The 16292-nt window shown below is 45.3% G+C and overlaps 1 protein-coding gene across 1 annotated transcript; it reads right to left on the bottom strand.

Annotated features, from left to right (window-relative positions):
* Nucleotides 1-5462: 5462 nt before the first annotated feature.
* On the bottom strand, nucleotides 5463-11482 carry SRSF6 (serine and arginine rich splicing factor 6). The gene is made up of 6 exons (XM_075058337.1): nucleotides 11200-11482; nucleotides 10749-10897; nucleotides 9210-9337; nucleotides 8781-8989; nucleotides 8335-8424; nucleotides 5463-8215 (listed from the first exon to the last, which is right to left on the bottom strand). The coding sequence occupies exons 1-6, from the start codon at nucleotides 11304-11306 to the stop codon at nucleotides 7852-7854; spliced, it is 1047 nt and encodes a 348-aa protein (XP_074914438.1). The 5' UTR covers nucleotides 11307-11482; the 3' UTR covers nucleotides 5463-7851.
* Between the last annotated feature and the right edge of the window lie 4810 nt (nucleotides 11483-16292).

Raw genomic sequence — 16292 nt, 5'->3', positions numbered from 1 at the left:
GGACAGGAGGCTTGAAAGCCAGAAGCTGCTTTTTCTCTAAGTCACTAATATTAACCTCACCCATCTCGGAGAGCAGTGGGACTACATCACTGAAGGGAGCGTGTCCTCCAAACCAACTCCCCAGGCCTCCTCTGAGGCAGACAGGCATGGCTGCCCCCGCGAAGCGGGGGAAGTCTCTCCTCAGCACCCGTACCACAGGCTCAAAGAATAACTGGGGAATGCTAACGCGAAATCCCCAAGATCGCTGGGAAGCAAAAGGGTCGCTCGAACTAGTTCTCTGGAGGAAATGTAGGACTTGCTCTTGCACAGTGCTGACGAGTGCTTCCTAAGTGCTCTGGTCAAAAACCGGCAGCTTACCTGCCCACCCCTTAGTATTTTATGGCCACGCAAGAAGTGTGCCTTTTAGACACTTACACAATGCCTGTCCTACTTATCCGCAGAAGGTGGGAGTGGAAGGAACCAAGACTGGAAACACAAGGACCAAAAATGCACAAAAAGCTGCTGAGAACGGCACTCAATGCGTGTTGGACCGGCTGGGGAGAGGCGACTGCTGGCTCACCCTGCAGGCCAACTCCTGCCATACCGAACCCAGGGCAAGGGCTGTTCTTGATCGTTTCAGGGAGCGCTGGAACAAGCTCTTGGTTTCTAGCATGAGTATCTGCCAGTTGTTTATCACCTTGAGTTCTGTACTCCAAAATTTTTAATACATTAAAAAAGATGAAGTCAAAGATTCTGATGAAGCAATTAGAACCTGAAAATCAAAAAGTAACAGGTATTTGCTTTGCTGCTACTGCCCTCTTTCACCTTTTCAAACAAACCTTCAGTGGCACAGTATAGAAAAAGGTCTTCCCATATAAATCCTTTTATGCTGCAGTGGGAGGTTCAAATAGTTTTGAATCAGGAGCAGAGCGAAACTCTGTCACTTGAAGAGCAACCCAGCATTTACCTTCTCCCATCAGTTCCCTGTTCCTGGCTATGCTTGCCATAAAAAAATCATGAATTCAGAATGACGAATTGTCAGATTGTACATTAGGAAAAGGTTCTTCACTGAGAGGGTGGTCAGTCCCTGGAACAGGCTCCCCAGGGAAGTGGTCACGGCACCAAGCCTGTCAGAGTTCAGGGGGCGTCTGGACAACGCTCTCGGTCATATGGTTTAGTTTTAGTCCTGTGAGGAGCAGGGAGTTGGACTCGATGATCCTTATGCGTCCCCTCCAACTTGAGATATTCTGTGTTCTATGAACTTTTATTTAAACTTAGCTCTTAGTAATGTTTTTATTATTTAATTTATTCTGACATGGCTAATCAGACTCCACTATGCCATTAATACCACTAGACCTAACTAGTGCAGACTGCAGCAGGGCTGTGCTTAACAAGAGATGCTCTGGGACACATTAGGCCAGGATTTATGCCCACACATTCTGCTACTCACAGGATGGCAGCATCTGCAGGTGGGTGTGTCTGCCACTCCCGTCCTCATCCACAGTCATGTCCCATGCTCATTTGACCCAAAAGCCTGACAGAGACCTTGCAAAACATGAAGCAACAGGAATAAGTTTGAAGTACAAACTGGCATCCGTAGCTTTTATTCCCACTGGGCCAGTCACTGCAATTCTGTGCTTCAGTTTCACGCTCTCCAAGGGGGCTTTCATGTATGGAGAACTACAAAACAATTCTGCTCTGTGTTGTCAAACATACGTAGGTGACACCTAAATTATGGCAAATGGTTTATTACACTTTCAGCTCAAAGAGCAACAGTTTTTAGTTGTCAGGAAATGGACCCAGGCAAGGTAAGTGGAGAGGCTCTTTCAAAATATTTTCTCGCATCTCCCCAGGTGCTGTCAGCACTTACTCCATGCTGAGTGGCATGCTTGTACCACAGAGTGGAGCAGAACAGGAGATGCCACCCTAGGGCAGCTGTTGCACCCCGCCATTGCCCCCCAGGTTAATTGTACAGCATCACTGTTGTGCCACTGTGATCACGAGAGACTTTGCTGTGTTATTTTCCTCTTATGTTGGTGCTGAGCAAGGATGCTGACAGCTGACACCAAGCAGAACAAGGAACACAAATGCTGTGCAAGGGAAAGCTTTTTGCACTTCACCCATTTCTAGGAGAAACATTGCTCTTCGACTAGTTGATCAACTGAGTGCAACTGTACATTGTGATTACACCAAGCAGATGAGATGTGATCTATTTAACACCTACTGACTTAGTGGCAGTAACTTTTCTTATTCACATTTACAGGATAATCCTATTCCAGGAGCTGCACACACCAGTAATAAATTTGCCCAAGTAATTCCCCCCACAACTCCATAAACATGACAGCACAGGCTGCATCTTCCAGTTGCCTCCAACCCTGGCGTCACCCACAGAGCTTTCCCTCCACTATCTTCTGTATTTTGGACTGAAATCACTGTACTCAGTTCTTGCCCAAAGGCAAAACATTGGAGCAAAACGTAAGCTTTTGCTTTTAAAATGAGTAAAAATACTAATTTTTAAAAATTAGTATTTGAGATATTCTACATTAAAGTAGACCACCCTGCAGAAGTCACTTTCTGTGAACAAGAGGAAGAGGATGTAGCCCTTGAGTCAGAGAATCACCCAGAATCATGTCCAAAACTTCAGTATTAGTACGAACTGTTGTGAAGTACATCCTGAAGCAGGCATTAGCTGTAGACATCTTCCTGTTGTCACTATTTTTTCAGTGGTATGGATCATACCAGCTGCTGTGATCCATTCCTTCTTATATAGGAGTGCACCTATGTTCATCCAACCAACTTGGACATGTTATTGACAGATGTAGCTAAAAGGGTAGAAGTTTATGAGCCACTTCAGAGCAGTTGGTTTATTTCAATTTTTTATTGGATTATGAAACTGAAACTTCCCCTCTGACATCTACATACACATTTAGCAAAAATAATAATGCATGAAGAAGCTTTGAGAGTTAAGAGCCCACATTCTGCTATTTGATTCTTTCCACCTAACCACAAAACAAAACATGGGGCAAAAGGGCTGATCACAATGTTAACAGATACCGTTATGATCCCAAGAACAGTTAATAGCTGCCACTATGCAAAGCAATATTTGTATTAGTTTTGCTTCTCACTTTTTAAAGTAATGCATTCCCATTCACATTAAATAGACATTACAAAGCGCACAAGAAACACAGCAAAGATCTGCTAATTCTGTCACAGGAACTTTACCTTCTGATCAACATTTGAACTATGCATCTTTCAAATGATCACAGAATTCTGCATCATCTCTCAAGGACATACCAAACATCAGCTCAGCTCAGTTTCTGGGATTTCCAGGTTCCTGAGCCAAATTCCTACTTTCCCAGCTCCTTCACTTATGTAGTTGCGCTGTAGATGCCATGTGGATGTTACAACACCAACCTGAACTAGATTTAAGTAGAAATTGGAAACAGTTCAGTTATTTCACGTGTGAATAATAAATCCAGCAATCATGTTTTATATGCCCCTCCCCATTGCTCATGCAAAGATGGTTACAGTCTTGTTTGGGACAGAGTAAGCTCCCAATCATAAATGGACTCTAATTCCACAATATTTAGAGGTAGAAACATTATAGCAGGAAAAAGAAGTCACCTACTCAAGCCACTCACAGTTTCACTCTAAGCATAGTAATATTGCTAGGTGAGATACTTAGGTGTACATCAGTCACAAAAGTTGTGCTCTTCGTTACAGCAAGCCAACATACTGTCCCCGTTTTCTTTTAGTGATGTAGCGTAAATAGCCATTTCAAAGGGTATGGTTTATGACAGCACGTTTTAAATCCTCTTGTTCTTAGTCCATCTCCTGCTTTTTTAAGCAATGATTTCTGAACACTTGGCATGAAAGAAGCCTGTATGTCTGCCTATTAAAGTATGCTGCATTCTTTTTCATGGTGGCACAGGGACTTGCTGAAGCAGAACCACCTGCATGGACTTGAATAGTAGCGTTACTGGCTTCTGGAAGTCACATGTTGTGGATGTAAAGGTGCAGGTAAGCCTTTCTGGGCCTCGGCATCAAAAAGGAAGTAAGCATCTCTATTCACTTGTCCCCTTCACTGCCTTTGGGGACAAATTACCTTCCTTGCCAGCTAGATCCTCATGGTAGTCCCCAATCCCTAAAGCACTACCTCATTGCATGCTTCAGGACTCAAGTCAGTCACCTACCTAGATCAGGAATAATCACATTTTGCAGCCTGCTTCTTCCCCAGACCAGATGCATTAGGGATTTGTTCTCTTCTCCATCAAAGCACTGAGCTAGAAGCCAAAGCATGGTAGAAAACACCTTTTTGAGCTGGGAAAAAGAATTCCCTTTTATGACCTCCTGACACAGGCAGTCAAGGAGATTAACTTCAAAGCACACAAATGATGGGTCACCCAGGAACTCTGAGCAAGGATGAATTTTTAATACCAGATTTCCCCATTTGTGCATCATAGCCAGTGTCCAAGGAAGATTTCAATTTACGTCCAAGGCTATAGGTGGCTTCACTCTGACTCACCACCTACATGAAGTAGAAACACTTTCCTACTATCTGCCAGGGTTTAAGTGAGACACACTAAAGGAGAAGTGTCTTCACCATCTAACTTTAAAGCAGGTATTTTACATCACATGGATCGCTGATTTAAGGACAGAACTTGCATTTATGTCAAACACCAAAATATAGGGAGGGATGCTTTTTTAAATACAGGAAAAGGCTAGGAACAGACTCCAAATACAGCCCCAGATTCTAAGTTTCACTTGTTTTTTAAACAGTAGAGTGTTACACAGCAATCACGGAAGCCTTCTACAGTCTCTTACTCTTCTATGAAGTTTAAGACATTTATCTAAACCACGCTTTTGTAACACCTATGAGAGATCTCAGAAATAATCACACTTGTGATCACAAATACACCAGTCAGTCTTCCGCTCCTACAAAAAATTGTGCCGACAGAGCCAGAGGGATTAGTGTTTGGGTTTTGTTGGTGGGTTCTTTGAAGAGTTACCACAAGCCTTGCACTCAACTGCACTGGTTCAGTGTCTGGCACTAATGAAATCCTACTAGCTTTCAGAGGAAACAAATCCAGAAGGATGCAAGTCATGCCAAGGAATTCCTGCTTCATTTGTACAGTAAAGGGCCATTTCTGTTTTGCATAGCAGCCAAGAAAGACATCGCATGTGGCTTCAGTACCAGAAAAAGAAATCTTCGATATTTAAAGGAGTTACAGGCAGGTTGGTTAAATCTAATCCGGGCCCTCCCTGTAAGTAATTCATGAATAAAGATGACTTCAAACATAACCATTGTCATAACAACCTCATTTCAGAAAGCTAGGAATATAGTTGGTGAAAGCCATCATTATGCAGTTAACCAAGATTGGGGTGCTAATAGCTACTGTAAAGCCAAGACATTCTCATGCTGGCACTGGAAATCAGTTTTAGAAACAAGCTGTTACTTACACCCACAAGCACGTGCAAAAAAGTAATTAACATCTTGTTTTATTACTGCAAAGACAAACACAGGTACTGAAAATACACATATATAACTTTTAACCTACCGAGCTCTGAGCTCAATTCTTGTTTTGAGGAGTGTAACATGGATTTTACTGAAGACCCCTAGAGGTTAATCAGAGGACCAGTTTTCCATGAAGTCTGAACTACTTCATGATCAGCATAAATAAAATCAAGGGGGCATAATGCTTTTGTGTCAACAAGTTTAAGGGAGGTAAATATTTCCACAAGCGTAGCTTAGGGCTGTAAATCTGCATTAAACTATTCTTGCACAGTCTGACTTCTGTACAAAGTCCCCAGTACTTCCCCCCACTTGAAATCCAATGCAGAGAACGTAATACCTGCAGTGATCAGAACTACAGCATATCATTTTTCTAGTCACGCTAAAATGCACCTCAACTAAAACAGCTTCAATTTAAAAAAAAAAAATATTACTTATCACAGATTAACTAAACACAGGCATCACCTCATTCCAGGTGCAGAGTAAAACTTCAGTACTAAATGCACTCTGCAGAAGCGTGGGTTTAGTCACACCAGAAATATCTGTGAAACTCCAGGGTTACATGAACAGTCATGGGGAAGCCTGGCTTGGCAGCTCCAATACAGCTGCTTTTCCATCTTTAGGATAGAAACAGCATGGAAAATTGTACAATATAAAAGCAACGCTAACCTGATCTTTCGGCAACACAAGCCACGTAACCGCTTCCATTCAAGTTCCATTAGGAATGTGAGTTTATTGGGTAAAACTAACTTTATTCATCCTGGAATCCCTTCTTGTACTAGCACAGCTACTCACACGCAACAGGCGAAAGCTCAAGCTTACTAGGTATGATCAGAAAATGGCAAGAAACTTGAGTACTAATTTTCAAGAGAACTGTTTAGATCATAAAGCAATTCCAGGAAAGAAAAGTTGGCATCAAATTGCATTTGAACATGCACTTGATGTGCTCCTTGTGCCTGATCGAATTCATCCTAACAGATGTGTAAAATTCTGACCAGTGAGAGGTGCTGCTTTCACATCCAGTCAGGCTTGAAGAAAGGACAATGTATTGGACAAACGGTGCTGGTCTCAAGCACAAAACCAAGTCCATTTCAAGAGCTCCCAAGTCTCTCACTAAAAGAAGTTACTCCAGCAAAAGAGCTAAGTAGGATTTCCCCAGCATGAGAGGCAGAAAAAGAATCCCATTACACTGCAATAAACACAAGAGTTTGAGTCACCAATTTAATTTTATACAAGTCAAACTACACGTTGTATAAAGAGTACAAGGCAGTTCTAATGTTTGCTATTGCATGTTACAAAAATCAATTTAGCTATAAAGGGGAATTTTTGGGATGAGTCCTATTCCACAATTTAAGTGAATTGGCAACTGTGGTTTAGCAAAGCCTTTGTTAAAGACTAGAACTCTAGCTCAAAGAGATTACATTTCCAATAAATTTCAGACTTACACACAACAGGATTATAGTTCTCCTAGTCTGAAGCAAAATGTTAACATAAATGAGTCAAAAGGGAGGGAAGACAGTTTTATTTACCTAGTTTTCATATCCAATAGGTATTTAGAGGCTGACAAACCATACAACATACTAGTGACTTGGACCACATCCAAGAGACACATTAGTGTCTGACAACAGTGACACTTGATATTCAAGAAAAAGAAGTCAGAAAGCTTTCTTTTAAGTTTGAAACGTAGGATTTTTCAGCAATACTGTACAATACAGGTTCCAGAGTACCTTTATTACCTTTAATACAGTCACAGTAGGGGGGGGAATGTTCTTTTGGCAAGTTAAGATACAACACAAATGCTCCAACTTGAGTTTATTGCTGGTCTAAAAATCTTCCTAGTATTGTTACCAGTTTATATAGTTTGCAGCCTGCTTCCACAAATTAAGATAAACCGGAGAATTATCTGACCTGCCCAGCAAGGCAATCCTGCCTTTGGCAGCAAGCTGTAACCTATTACACTAATGATACCCACAGTTCTAAAACCATGAAAAAAAATAAAAGGAAAAAATGATACTTTCAAAAAAGCCCAGATTTAAGCCTGTTTATATTCAGTTTATTTTAATATAAAAACCACTTTGCACTTAAGAGTAGTTAAGTTACTCCTGCGGAAATGCTATAAAATCAAACTTTTAGCTGAATTTCTACAAAAGGGGGACTTTTCCTGCTTTGCACCACCATCCGATCTCGTGTTTTCAAATTTGGGATACAAATTAAACCTTTATGCCTCATTACTTAGTTCTTAGGCCATTCATTCCTGCAAGAGAAAAAACCAACTTCTGAAGTACTAACATAACACTAATGGCCTGACAAGTAGGAAAATGTTCCATAATAGTGTGCAATGTAAGAGGATAGTTGTAGTCTTAATCTCTTGAACTAGATCTTGATCGTGAGCGAGATTTTGAACGAGATCTGGAGCGGGACCTCGATGCAGCTCTTTTGGGTGGTGACTCTGAACGAGCCTTGGCAGATGGCTGCTGCTGCGGAGAATTGGAACGAGACCTGCTCCTTGACCTGGACTTAGACTTAGCATCTCCTTTACCATTTTCTTTGGGAGATCGAGACCTGGACCTGGATCTGGACCGTGACTTCTCAGACTTCTCCTTGGATCTGCTGTGAGAGCGTGAACCCCTGTCAGACTTGGGTTTCGATTTGCTCTTTGATCTAGACTTCCTGCTTTTAGATCTGGAACGTGAGCGGTCTTTGCTTCGTGACCTGGATTTAGATCTTTGAAAAAGAGAAAGAGTTTATTCTGCATGAACTCAAGTGTACTTATGGCAGTTTTAAGTATCTATCAATCAATAATTAGCAATTCCCGTACTAACAGAAAACAATGCTTCACTTACCGTGAACGGCTTTTGGAGACGCTACGGGACCTGCTGCGGCTGCTCCTACTTCTACGACTTCTGCTTCTAGACCGTCTTCTAGATCGTGACCTAGAAACATTTAAAATGTAATTTGGCCCTTATTCTTTGCCTGGTGTGCCCTGCTACGCTATCCAAGAGCAAAAAGCTGCTAAAGAACTTCTCAAAAACAAGCATGGCCACATCAAGATGTACTATTAATCCACCTACATTCAATATATTGTCAATGATTTACATCTGACATTTCACATGTGAAAAACTCTCAAACCTGGCTTTGCTGTATTATGTAAAGTAATTCCTTCCACATTCTCAAGCATCACCCTACTCCTGAAATATCAACTGAAGGTAACTATTGCAGGTTGGGCTACCTATACCTATTCTTAGTGTAAGTAGTCTTGATGCAGAGACTGACATGTCCCAAAAGTTACCTTGACCTGCTGCCAGAGTAAGATCGCCTATGGCTTGACCGTGGCTTGTCTTCAACCAGCCTTATCTTCCTTCCGTTTATCTCTGTGCCATCCAGTTTGTCCAGGGCACGCTTCATGTCTGAGTAAGATCGGAACTCAATCACTCCTTCATTTGTACGTTCTTTGTGAGCATCTGCATAGGTTACCTCACCAGCTTGCCTCATGAAATCCTTTAGGGAGTAGATGAAGAATTACATAAGCATTCCACATGCTTACACTCTGGAAGTACATTAGCTTAAGACAAGTCTGAGCAAATGCAAGAAGCATTAGTTCCATGTAAACATTCATGCACAAATACTTCTACCTAAATCAAAATGAACATTGATAGGAAGGGAAATTATTGCTTCCTGCTAGTCAAAACAGGCTCTATGATAGAACAATAATACATACTTTCAAATCCTGCCAACTACAGCGACTGGAAAGGTTTTCAACAATCAGTCTGTACTCTGTACGAACAGGCGGTCCGTATTTATCTCTTCCAGATTGTCTCCGACTGCTATATCCGCCACCACCCCCACCTTTATTGTACAAAGAAATAAAGTTAGATCGTCTCCTAGCATGAAGAAAACTAAATGTTCTGAAAAAGTTAGTTAAACAGTTATATTTACTGGAGTAGGACTTTATTTCTCTAAGCCTCCAATAAACTTTGCAATTTTGCCATAATCTATATTAATGGCAAATCAAACAGACTAAAATCCTACAAGTCTGTGCTCCTAAGATCTGTTAGAGAGTGACTGCTCCTTATTAGATTCACCTTGCTAAGTTTTATTTTACAGAACATTGTAAAATATAAAACTTAACTGATTACATGCATTTCTACATTTTACAAAAACGTTTACTAGTTACACTAAGTACTTACATCACAGTATGAGGTTTTTGGTGGTGGTTTGGCCACAAAACACGCAAGGTAACAGTCACCTAGTTCAGTTTAACCAGTTTTGTCTAACCCTTGGAATCCTCACCATCACCCTGCGTCTAATGGCAAAAGGCTGCTGTCGTCATGGCTTCCGGTAAGGTCAGCCAAAGGGTCATAGGGCAAGGGTCACACAATGTATGGAAAAGCCATGGCCAATCAGGAAAGGCAGTCATCTTAGCCTCAGTGGACACAGCCTCAGCCCCACTGGTCACTTTTAAATTGAAACATCAAGGACTTGTTAAAAAGTTTGAATTGAACATGCAACAATTTTATACAACATACATTTGATTCTTTTTAAAAAGACAGATACCCACCCCCCCAAACACCACACTTCTAGATTACTGAAAGATGAACCTTAGTACTTTTAATTAACAGTACTAGGCCAGTTAAGCTCTATATAGCTCAGCTCAAGAAGCTATACAAGTTAGCTGAACATAGAAACATTAATAACATCCCCCGCTTAGTACAACAGATTACTGCTTGTAAACCACCCCCCCCATATATTCAACTGAAACATTCACATGAAAGTTCACAGCTGAGTCCTTCTACCCCAATTATGCAACGGTATTTATTCATTAACATTAGTGATGGAACATCACCGTTTCGTCTAAATGCTCCCAAGAACACTGGAGCCCTTAAATTAGCAGAGCATATCGTTTCCAATTAACGAGAAACCCTTTCTAGATGGCCACAGTTTTGCAGCCAGAATTGCTTCACATATTTGCCCTCCTCGGTTTCTTAGGAGATATCCGAGTGCAGCGCTGGTGCCAAGAAAAACGCCTGCAGCACCAAGTCAGCAGAATAGCTTGCTCCCAGCGATGCACCCGGTATCCCCTACTACCGTGCTCGCAGAGATACCGACACCCCACCCCCTCAGCCCCACGGGACTCGGTCCCATCCACTCAATCACCCCCGGCTCTGCCCTGCCAACACAGCCGAGCCGCCTCCCCTCGCCTCCTGCCCCTCGCCCGAAGCAGCCTTACAACCACGCAGAAAGATGGGCCCGTACTCACTGCGACTACTGTAGCTGTACCCGTCCCTGTCCCGGCGGGGCCCGCGGGCGTGCTCCACGATCACACGCTCCCCGCACAGATCCTTGCCGTTCAGCTCGTAAACGGCATCGTCGGCGTCTCGGGAGTCCTCGAACTCCACGAAGCCGTAACTGGGGGGAGAAGCAAGGCCCCGTCAGCCGCCCGCCCGCGCTTCCCGGGTCAGGGGGGGCCGCGCCGGCCCAGCCGGGACAATAGGAGCCGGCCCCGCCGCAGCGCCCCCGCTCCCCCCCGCGCCGCCGCCATCTTGAGCCCGGCGCCACGCGGCAGCGCGGGCGGGAGCGGCCGACGACATGGTGGGGGGGGGCGGGAGGAGGGCGGCGGGCGCGGCTCGCCCGACCCCGGGGACGGCGAAGGGGGGGCGGGGGGCGTCCGCCGGGCGGTGGCGGCCTTTAGGCCGCGGGACGGCGCTCACCCGTTTTTGAGGTCGACCTCGAGCAGGCGGCCATAGCCGCTGAAGAAGCGTTGGATGTCCTTCTCCCGGACGTGGTAGCTCAGGCGGCCGATATAGACGCGCGGCATGTCCGCGGCGGAAAGGGGGGGGGGAAGGGAAGGGGGAGGGAGAGGAGAAGAAAGAGAAAGGGGAGGAGAGAGAAGGAGAGAGAAAGAGGGAGAGAGAGAGGCGGCGAGAGGGCGCGAGGAGCGGCGCTGCAGGCCCGCACGCTGGCACAGCCGCGGCCTGCTCCGCAGCACAATGGCGCCCGCCGCCCGCCGCCGCTTTTATAGCGGGGGCGGGGCCCGCCGGTACGGTCGTTACGGCGCAGGCCAGGAGGTAACGTCATCACGCTCTCGCGAGCGGGCGCTGGGGAGGCGGGGGAGGCGAGAGAGGCGGGTAGGGTGGGTACGCGCATGCGCGGAGCTCCGGGAGTGCCCCGGGGAGGCGACAGCCGGCGCTGCGCACGCGCCGGGCGCTGGCGGGCTCCGGCGACCGGGGCGGGATGCGTTGCTCTGCGCATGCGCAACGGCGCCCGCCGGCGGGGCGCGCAGGACTGGGCCTGCGCCGGGCAGGCCGAGGGGACCTGCGGGGCCTGGCCTTCCCCGCACCCCTCAGCTCCACGGTTCCGGCGCCCCCTTCATCGCCGCTGAGGTTGCTGCTGCCGCCCCCCTCCCCCCATCCCAGCCCCCGTGGCTGCAGCCCCTCAGCCGCTGCCGCCAGGTGGCGGCGGTCCAGCTCTGTCAGCTCCCACCGGGCCCATTTCGCCCAGGTCTGCCTGACGGCTGGACGGGACAGGGCTCTGACAGGGAAGGCTGGTGGCAGCGCGTCTGGGCCCGTGGGCCGTAGCCCAGGGTCAGTCAGAGCAAACCCCTGGGGCGGGAGATCACCGCCGCGTCCTTAGGCGCCTGGCAGGTCCCTCGCCGGCCGGGAAGCCCAGAGATCTCTGTCTACGGAGCTGCTTTCTAGGCAGGGTTACATGGGAGCAATCCTTAATACCAGCCCGAAGTTAATGAGGTCTGTGTCCTGGTTTCCCTTTATATATATATAATACATGTTCCGAATTAGAAAGGTCCTCCCAGTATATTACTAAACCCACTGTTTCAGTCTGCTGGGCTTTACATTGTAGCACTTATTTCATAGTATGTAATTTGTATATTTGATATAAATGTATATTGTATTCTAATAATGCAACATTTTAATACATTTTTTACTATGCAATTTAAATATTTGAAGTGAAAAGGCCAAATTTACTCCTACTCCTGCATTTTTCCCAGCTGCATGAAAAGCAGCTCCTGTTCACCTAGTGCTTCAATATTGTGAGCATCAATGTCAGTAATGCAGCCCACCAAAGACAATAACTGCCTTCAATTTTTGGGATGTTGTCCTGAGTTAATCTGTAACAAAGCGGCTGCTGAGTTTGAGTTGAAGTGGGCAAAATCTCTTGAGTCTCATTTTTTTCTCATTTAATAAAAGCTTCAAATAGTATGGCAGACAATGAGTGAACCCTTTCTCTTCTGTTATAGTGCACAGTGCTTGTAACATTTCATGAGTTTGAGTGTTTTCTGTCTGCTTTAGAAAGTCACAAATTTACAGGCCTGCTGTAGTAAAGGTCCTCTCCCCACTACAGCTATATTCTGTTATTTCCCACTCCTGTTATCGTAAGAGGATAATGATTCACTGGCCCAAGTTTTAAAAAACCTTAGATGTGAGCATTTATCTGAAATTGTCTGTGCTGGCACCTATGGAGTAGGAGAGCTGCATGCTAAGACTTGCTAGAAACAACCCAATTAGATAGTTCTTGTAAAACATCCTGTGCTTGGTTGAAGATAGTGTGTAAGCCTGTACTGAAGTTCAAGGATAAGAAGGATAGCTAAGCCTGTTCTTAAGGGCTTCCCTGCAAGTGGATGCTCTTCAGGATCAGAGCATTAAACACCTGCCTTTTCTGAAAGATCTGCACTTTGTACTTTCCTCACAGCCCATAAAAGCTGCCCTCTTGTAGGTGATGACACTCATTTCAACGTCTCTGCCTCTTAGCATAAGGAATTTCTTTCCCCCTTCCAACAGGGAAAAATAAATTCTTCATGACAAAAGTGCTGTCCATGCATCCTCTGAGCTTTGAGACCTCAGCTGGTGTTTATATCACTGCCTTTTCTTGGGAGAATATTCCCACACAATGCCCTAGAAATGGATGAAAAACAGTCTGTTCAGCTAAGGGCCTTATGGAGCATGAATGAGCACTGGCAGTCCCTGCACTTTCTGGCCTGTTTTTATGAATGGAAAGAACTGAGCTTGGGACCTAACCATCCTGAGTGCTGGGATGTCAAGCTGTAGCAAACAAAAGCAAATGAGTGAGTCAGTCCTCCTGTAATGAGACAATCAGACAAACCCACTCCCAAAAGCAACATCAGGTTGGAAAAAATCCCCAAGGGAGTAAGTGACAAAGCAGCGCAGGAGAGAGGGGTCAGGAAATGGACAAATGGCACTAGGAGTCCATTTGCTGAGTCAGGGGAGTGTTTAGGAAGGGAAAGGAGATACAGTTGCCTCATTCTGTCTTACTTGGTCTGGCTTGTTACTAGCAACAATACATCCTGCTGATGAGGCGAGCAGAGCCGCCTGGGCCAGAGGCACCGGAGGCCTCCCCAGTTCTGGACCAGTAAAGCACACATGCACAGCAGCTCTCCATTGTTCATGTGCTGAACACATCCAGGGACAGAGGAGCCATACAGGTATCTCCACATGTGCAGTGCCTGTTTCTGCAAAGAAGTATTGGTGCCTGCGCCCCATATGCCTTTTAGAAGTATGCAGAGGATGTGACCATATAGGATGTGAAGTCCCATGTTCCATGGAATACTGATACACCACCGCTGGATGGTGTGTCTTTCAGGCTTCCAAGAGCCCCCATTATATATGATGGCCCTCTCTGGGAGTACATCTCAAAGCTCTTGGCAGGTGGCAACAGAGAGACATTTGCTGAGGCCACATAGAAAGTGAGGGAGGATTCACATTAGGATCTTGCAGCCTTGTTTTGTTTTTCTGTTCCTATACTTGAGGAGGGATAAAGGGTCTCCAAGGTGCCTCTTCACTGGGTGCCATGCTCTGCATCTCCCTCAAGCCATTTTCAAATCCTTGATTCTCACACCCTTGCCCTTTTTTCACTGTTTGTCCCCCATAATCAGTTACCTGGTTTTCACATTGTTTCTTCTTCCTCTAGCCTTCTTGCACCTTGCGGGGCTTGATGGCTGGGTTAGGACCAGCCTGGTGCCTAGAAGGAGAATGACAAAAACTCCCCCTATTCCAAGGCCATTTAGGGACCTATCTAGCCAGCCTTGGCTGTAATTAGAATGGTCTCAGCCCTGTGCTGTATTATGCCTTCTCTTATTGTCTGTTGGTAACCCTGGAAGGCAAGAAGTGGCTGTGAGACAGTGACATAGTGACCAGAGATGAACCTCACCACTTACACAGTTCAGGCAGGCTGGTGGATGTTGCTCAAAGGAGATGCAGATCAGATCCAATTAACTTCTTCATCCTTTTGGATCAGTGGTCCCAGGCCATTTCCTGACCTACCTCTGTTGTGTCCTATTATTTTTACGCCCTTGTCTTAACAGTCCTATTCCTGATGTACATGAGCAAACACAGCAGCAGATTCAGCCTCTGAATCAATAGCCTTTCTCACACACAGAGGGACATGTGTTCCTGAGTCCTGGGAATCCAGGATAAACACCTCAAATGCATTAGTTTTATGGCCTGATCTGCCAAATCAACTGGCACTGCAGAGCTGGAAATTGCAACTCTGTAGTTCAAAACTTTAGTGCTTTTTCCTGAGCGCTTAAGACAAAGAGAGAAATGGAGAAAGAAGTATTACAGGCTTTTCATACCACTTCCACAGTGGAAGGTCAGAGGAATGTCATAAGAAGAAATTACAATTAATCTTTTTTCCTCCTAAGGGCAAAAGGCTCTAATCTCTCGGTACAAAGGTTTGAAGTCTGTAATTAATCATAATCTGTGAGATGCGAAGCAGAGGTCTGGTAACCTTTTATGGGTCCTTTATTGTTAGTCCAATAAAAGTATCACATGTAATTTGTCTGTCTTGTTGAGGGCTAATATTTGACTAGTGATTATTTTTTATAATCTGTTGTCAGAGGAGCCCTCAGTGTGAAATCCATGTTATTTCTCCAGTCTTGCCAGCAGTGGGTATGGCCATATGTGAGTGTCTCATGAAAACAGTATAAAATATGCATATCATGAATTTATTATGCACCAGCTGTTTGTTGCAAGACTGGCGTCTCAGGGTGCTGCTGTCAAGTGTCTGACTGTTTCTGTTACACTTCCGTCTCCCATCACCTCGTCCTCATCACATCTCTCTCATAGGAGAACTCAGTTCTGAAGCCAGGTGCTGCTCAAGAGGCAAAATGGGCAGGCTGGCTGGTTTTCTCATGTTTTCCCATAGCTCCTTTGTGTGAATCCTATAGGCACCGACACTGGAGGGCGAGTCTGGATTGATGTGCAAAGTGTGGGCAAATTCAGTTCAGGTCTTTGGCAGGTGTATTTAGGTACTGTGATCATCGGGTATTTTGCTGCTGTGATCATACCCGTCATCACTGGGTATTTGGTGGCGGACATACCTGCATCTTCATTTTGTTCATGGGGAATGGAGGCTTAGGGAGTGTTATGGATGCATGCACACTCAAAGCCAACATGTGTTAAAGCTCAGATTTATTCTTCAGTAAAAAGTTAGTTAGAACCCCAGTAACAGTAGTGAACTACAGGCTCAATGGTGTAAGGGGAATTAGTACTACACAGGCGACTTAAGAATCCTTGAGATTTAAAAGTGATGACTCAAAATGCACATATCACTCACCTAAAAGCTGAGGGCTCTCTCTCTTGAGGAGTTACCTCAGACAGTGCCCCAACCCAAGGGGGAGTCCCCGACTGCAGACCCACTGCTCCAAGGAGGACTGGTTCCAACATGTCCTCCAGCGGGACCCTGTTTATACCCTTGTTGAATCTGATCTGTGGTCATTTTAATCCCTATTGGCCAAGAAGGTAACTTCAGTGTACCTGGTGCGTCTTGA

This window comes from Buteo buteo, chromosome 2 (genome assembly GCF_964188355.1).
Source record: "Buteo buteo chromosome 2, bButBut1.hap1.1, whole genome shotgun sequence".
Classification (NCBI taxonomy): Eukaryota; Metazoa; Chordata; class Aves; order Accipitriformes; family Accipitridae; genus Buteo; species Buteo buteo.
Note: the sequence above shows the minus strand (reverse complement) of the source record. Positions and strands in the feature narration are given on the sequence as shown.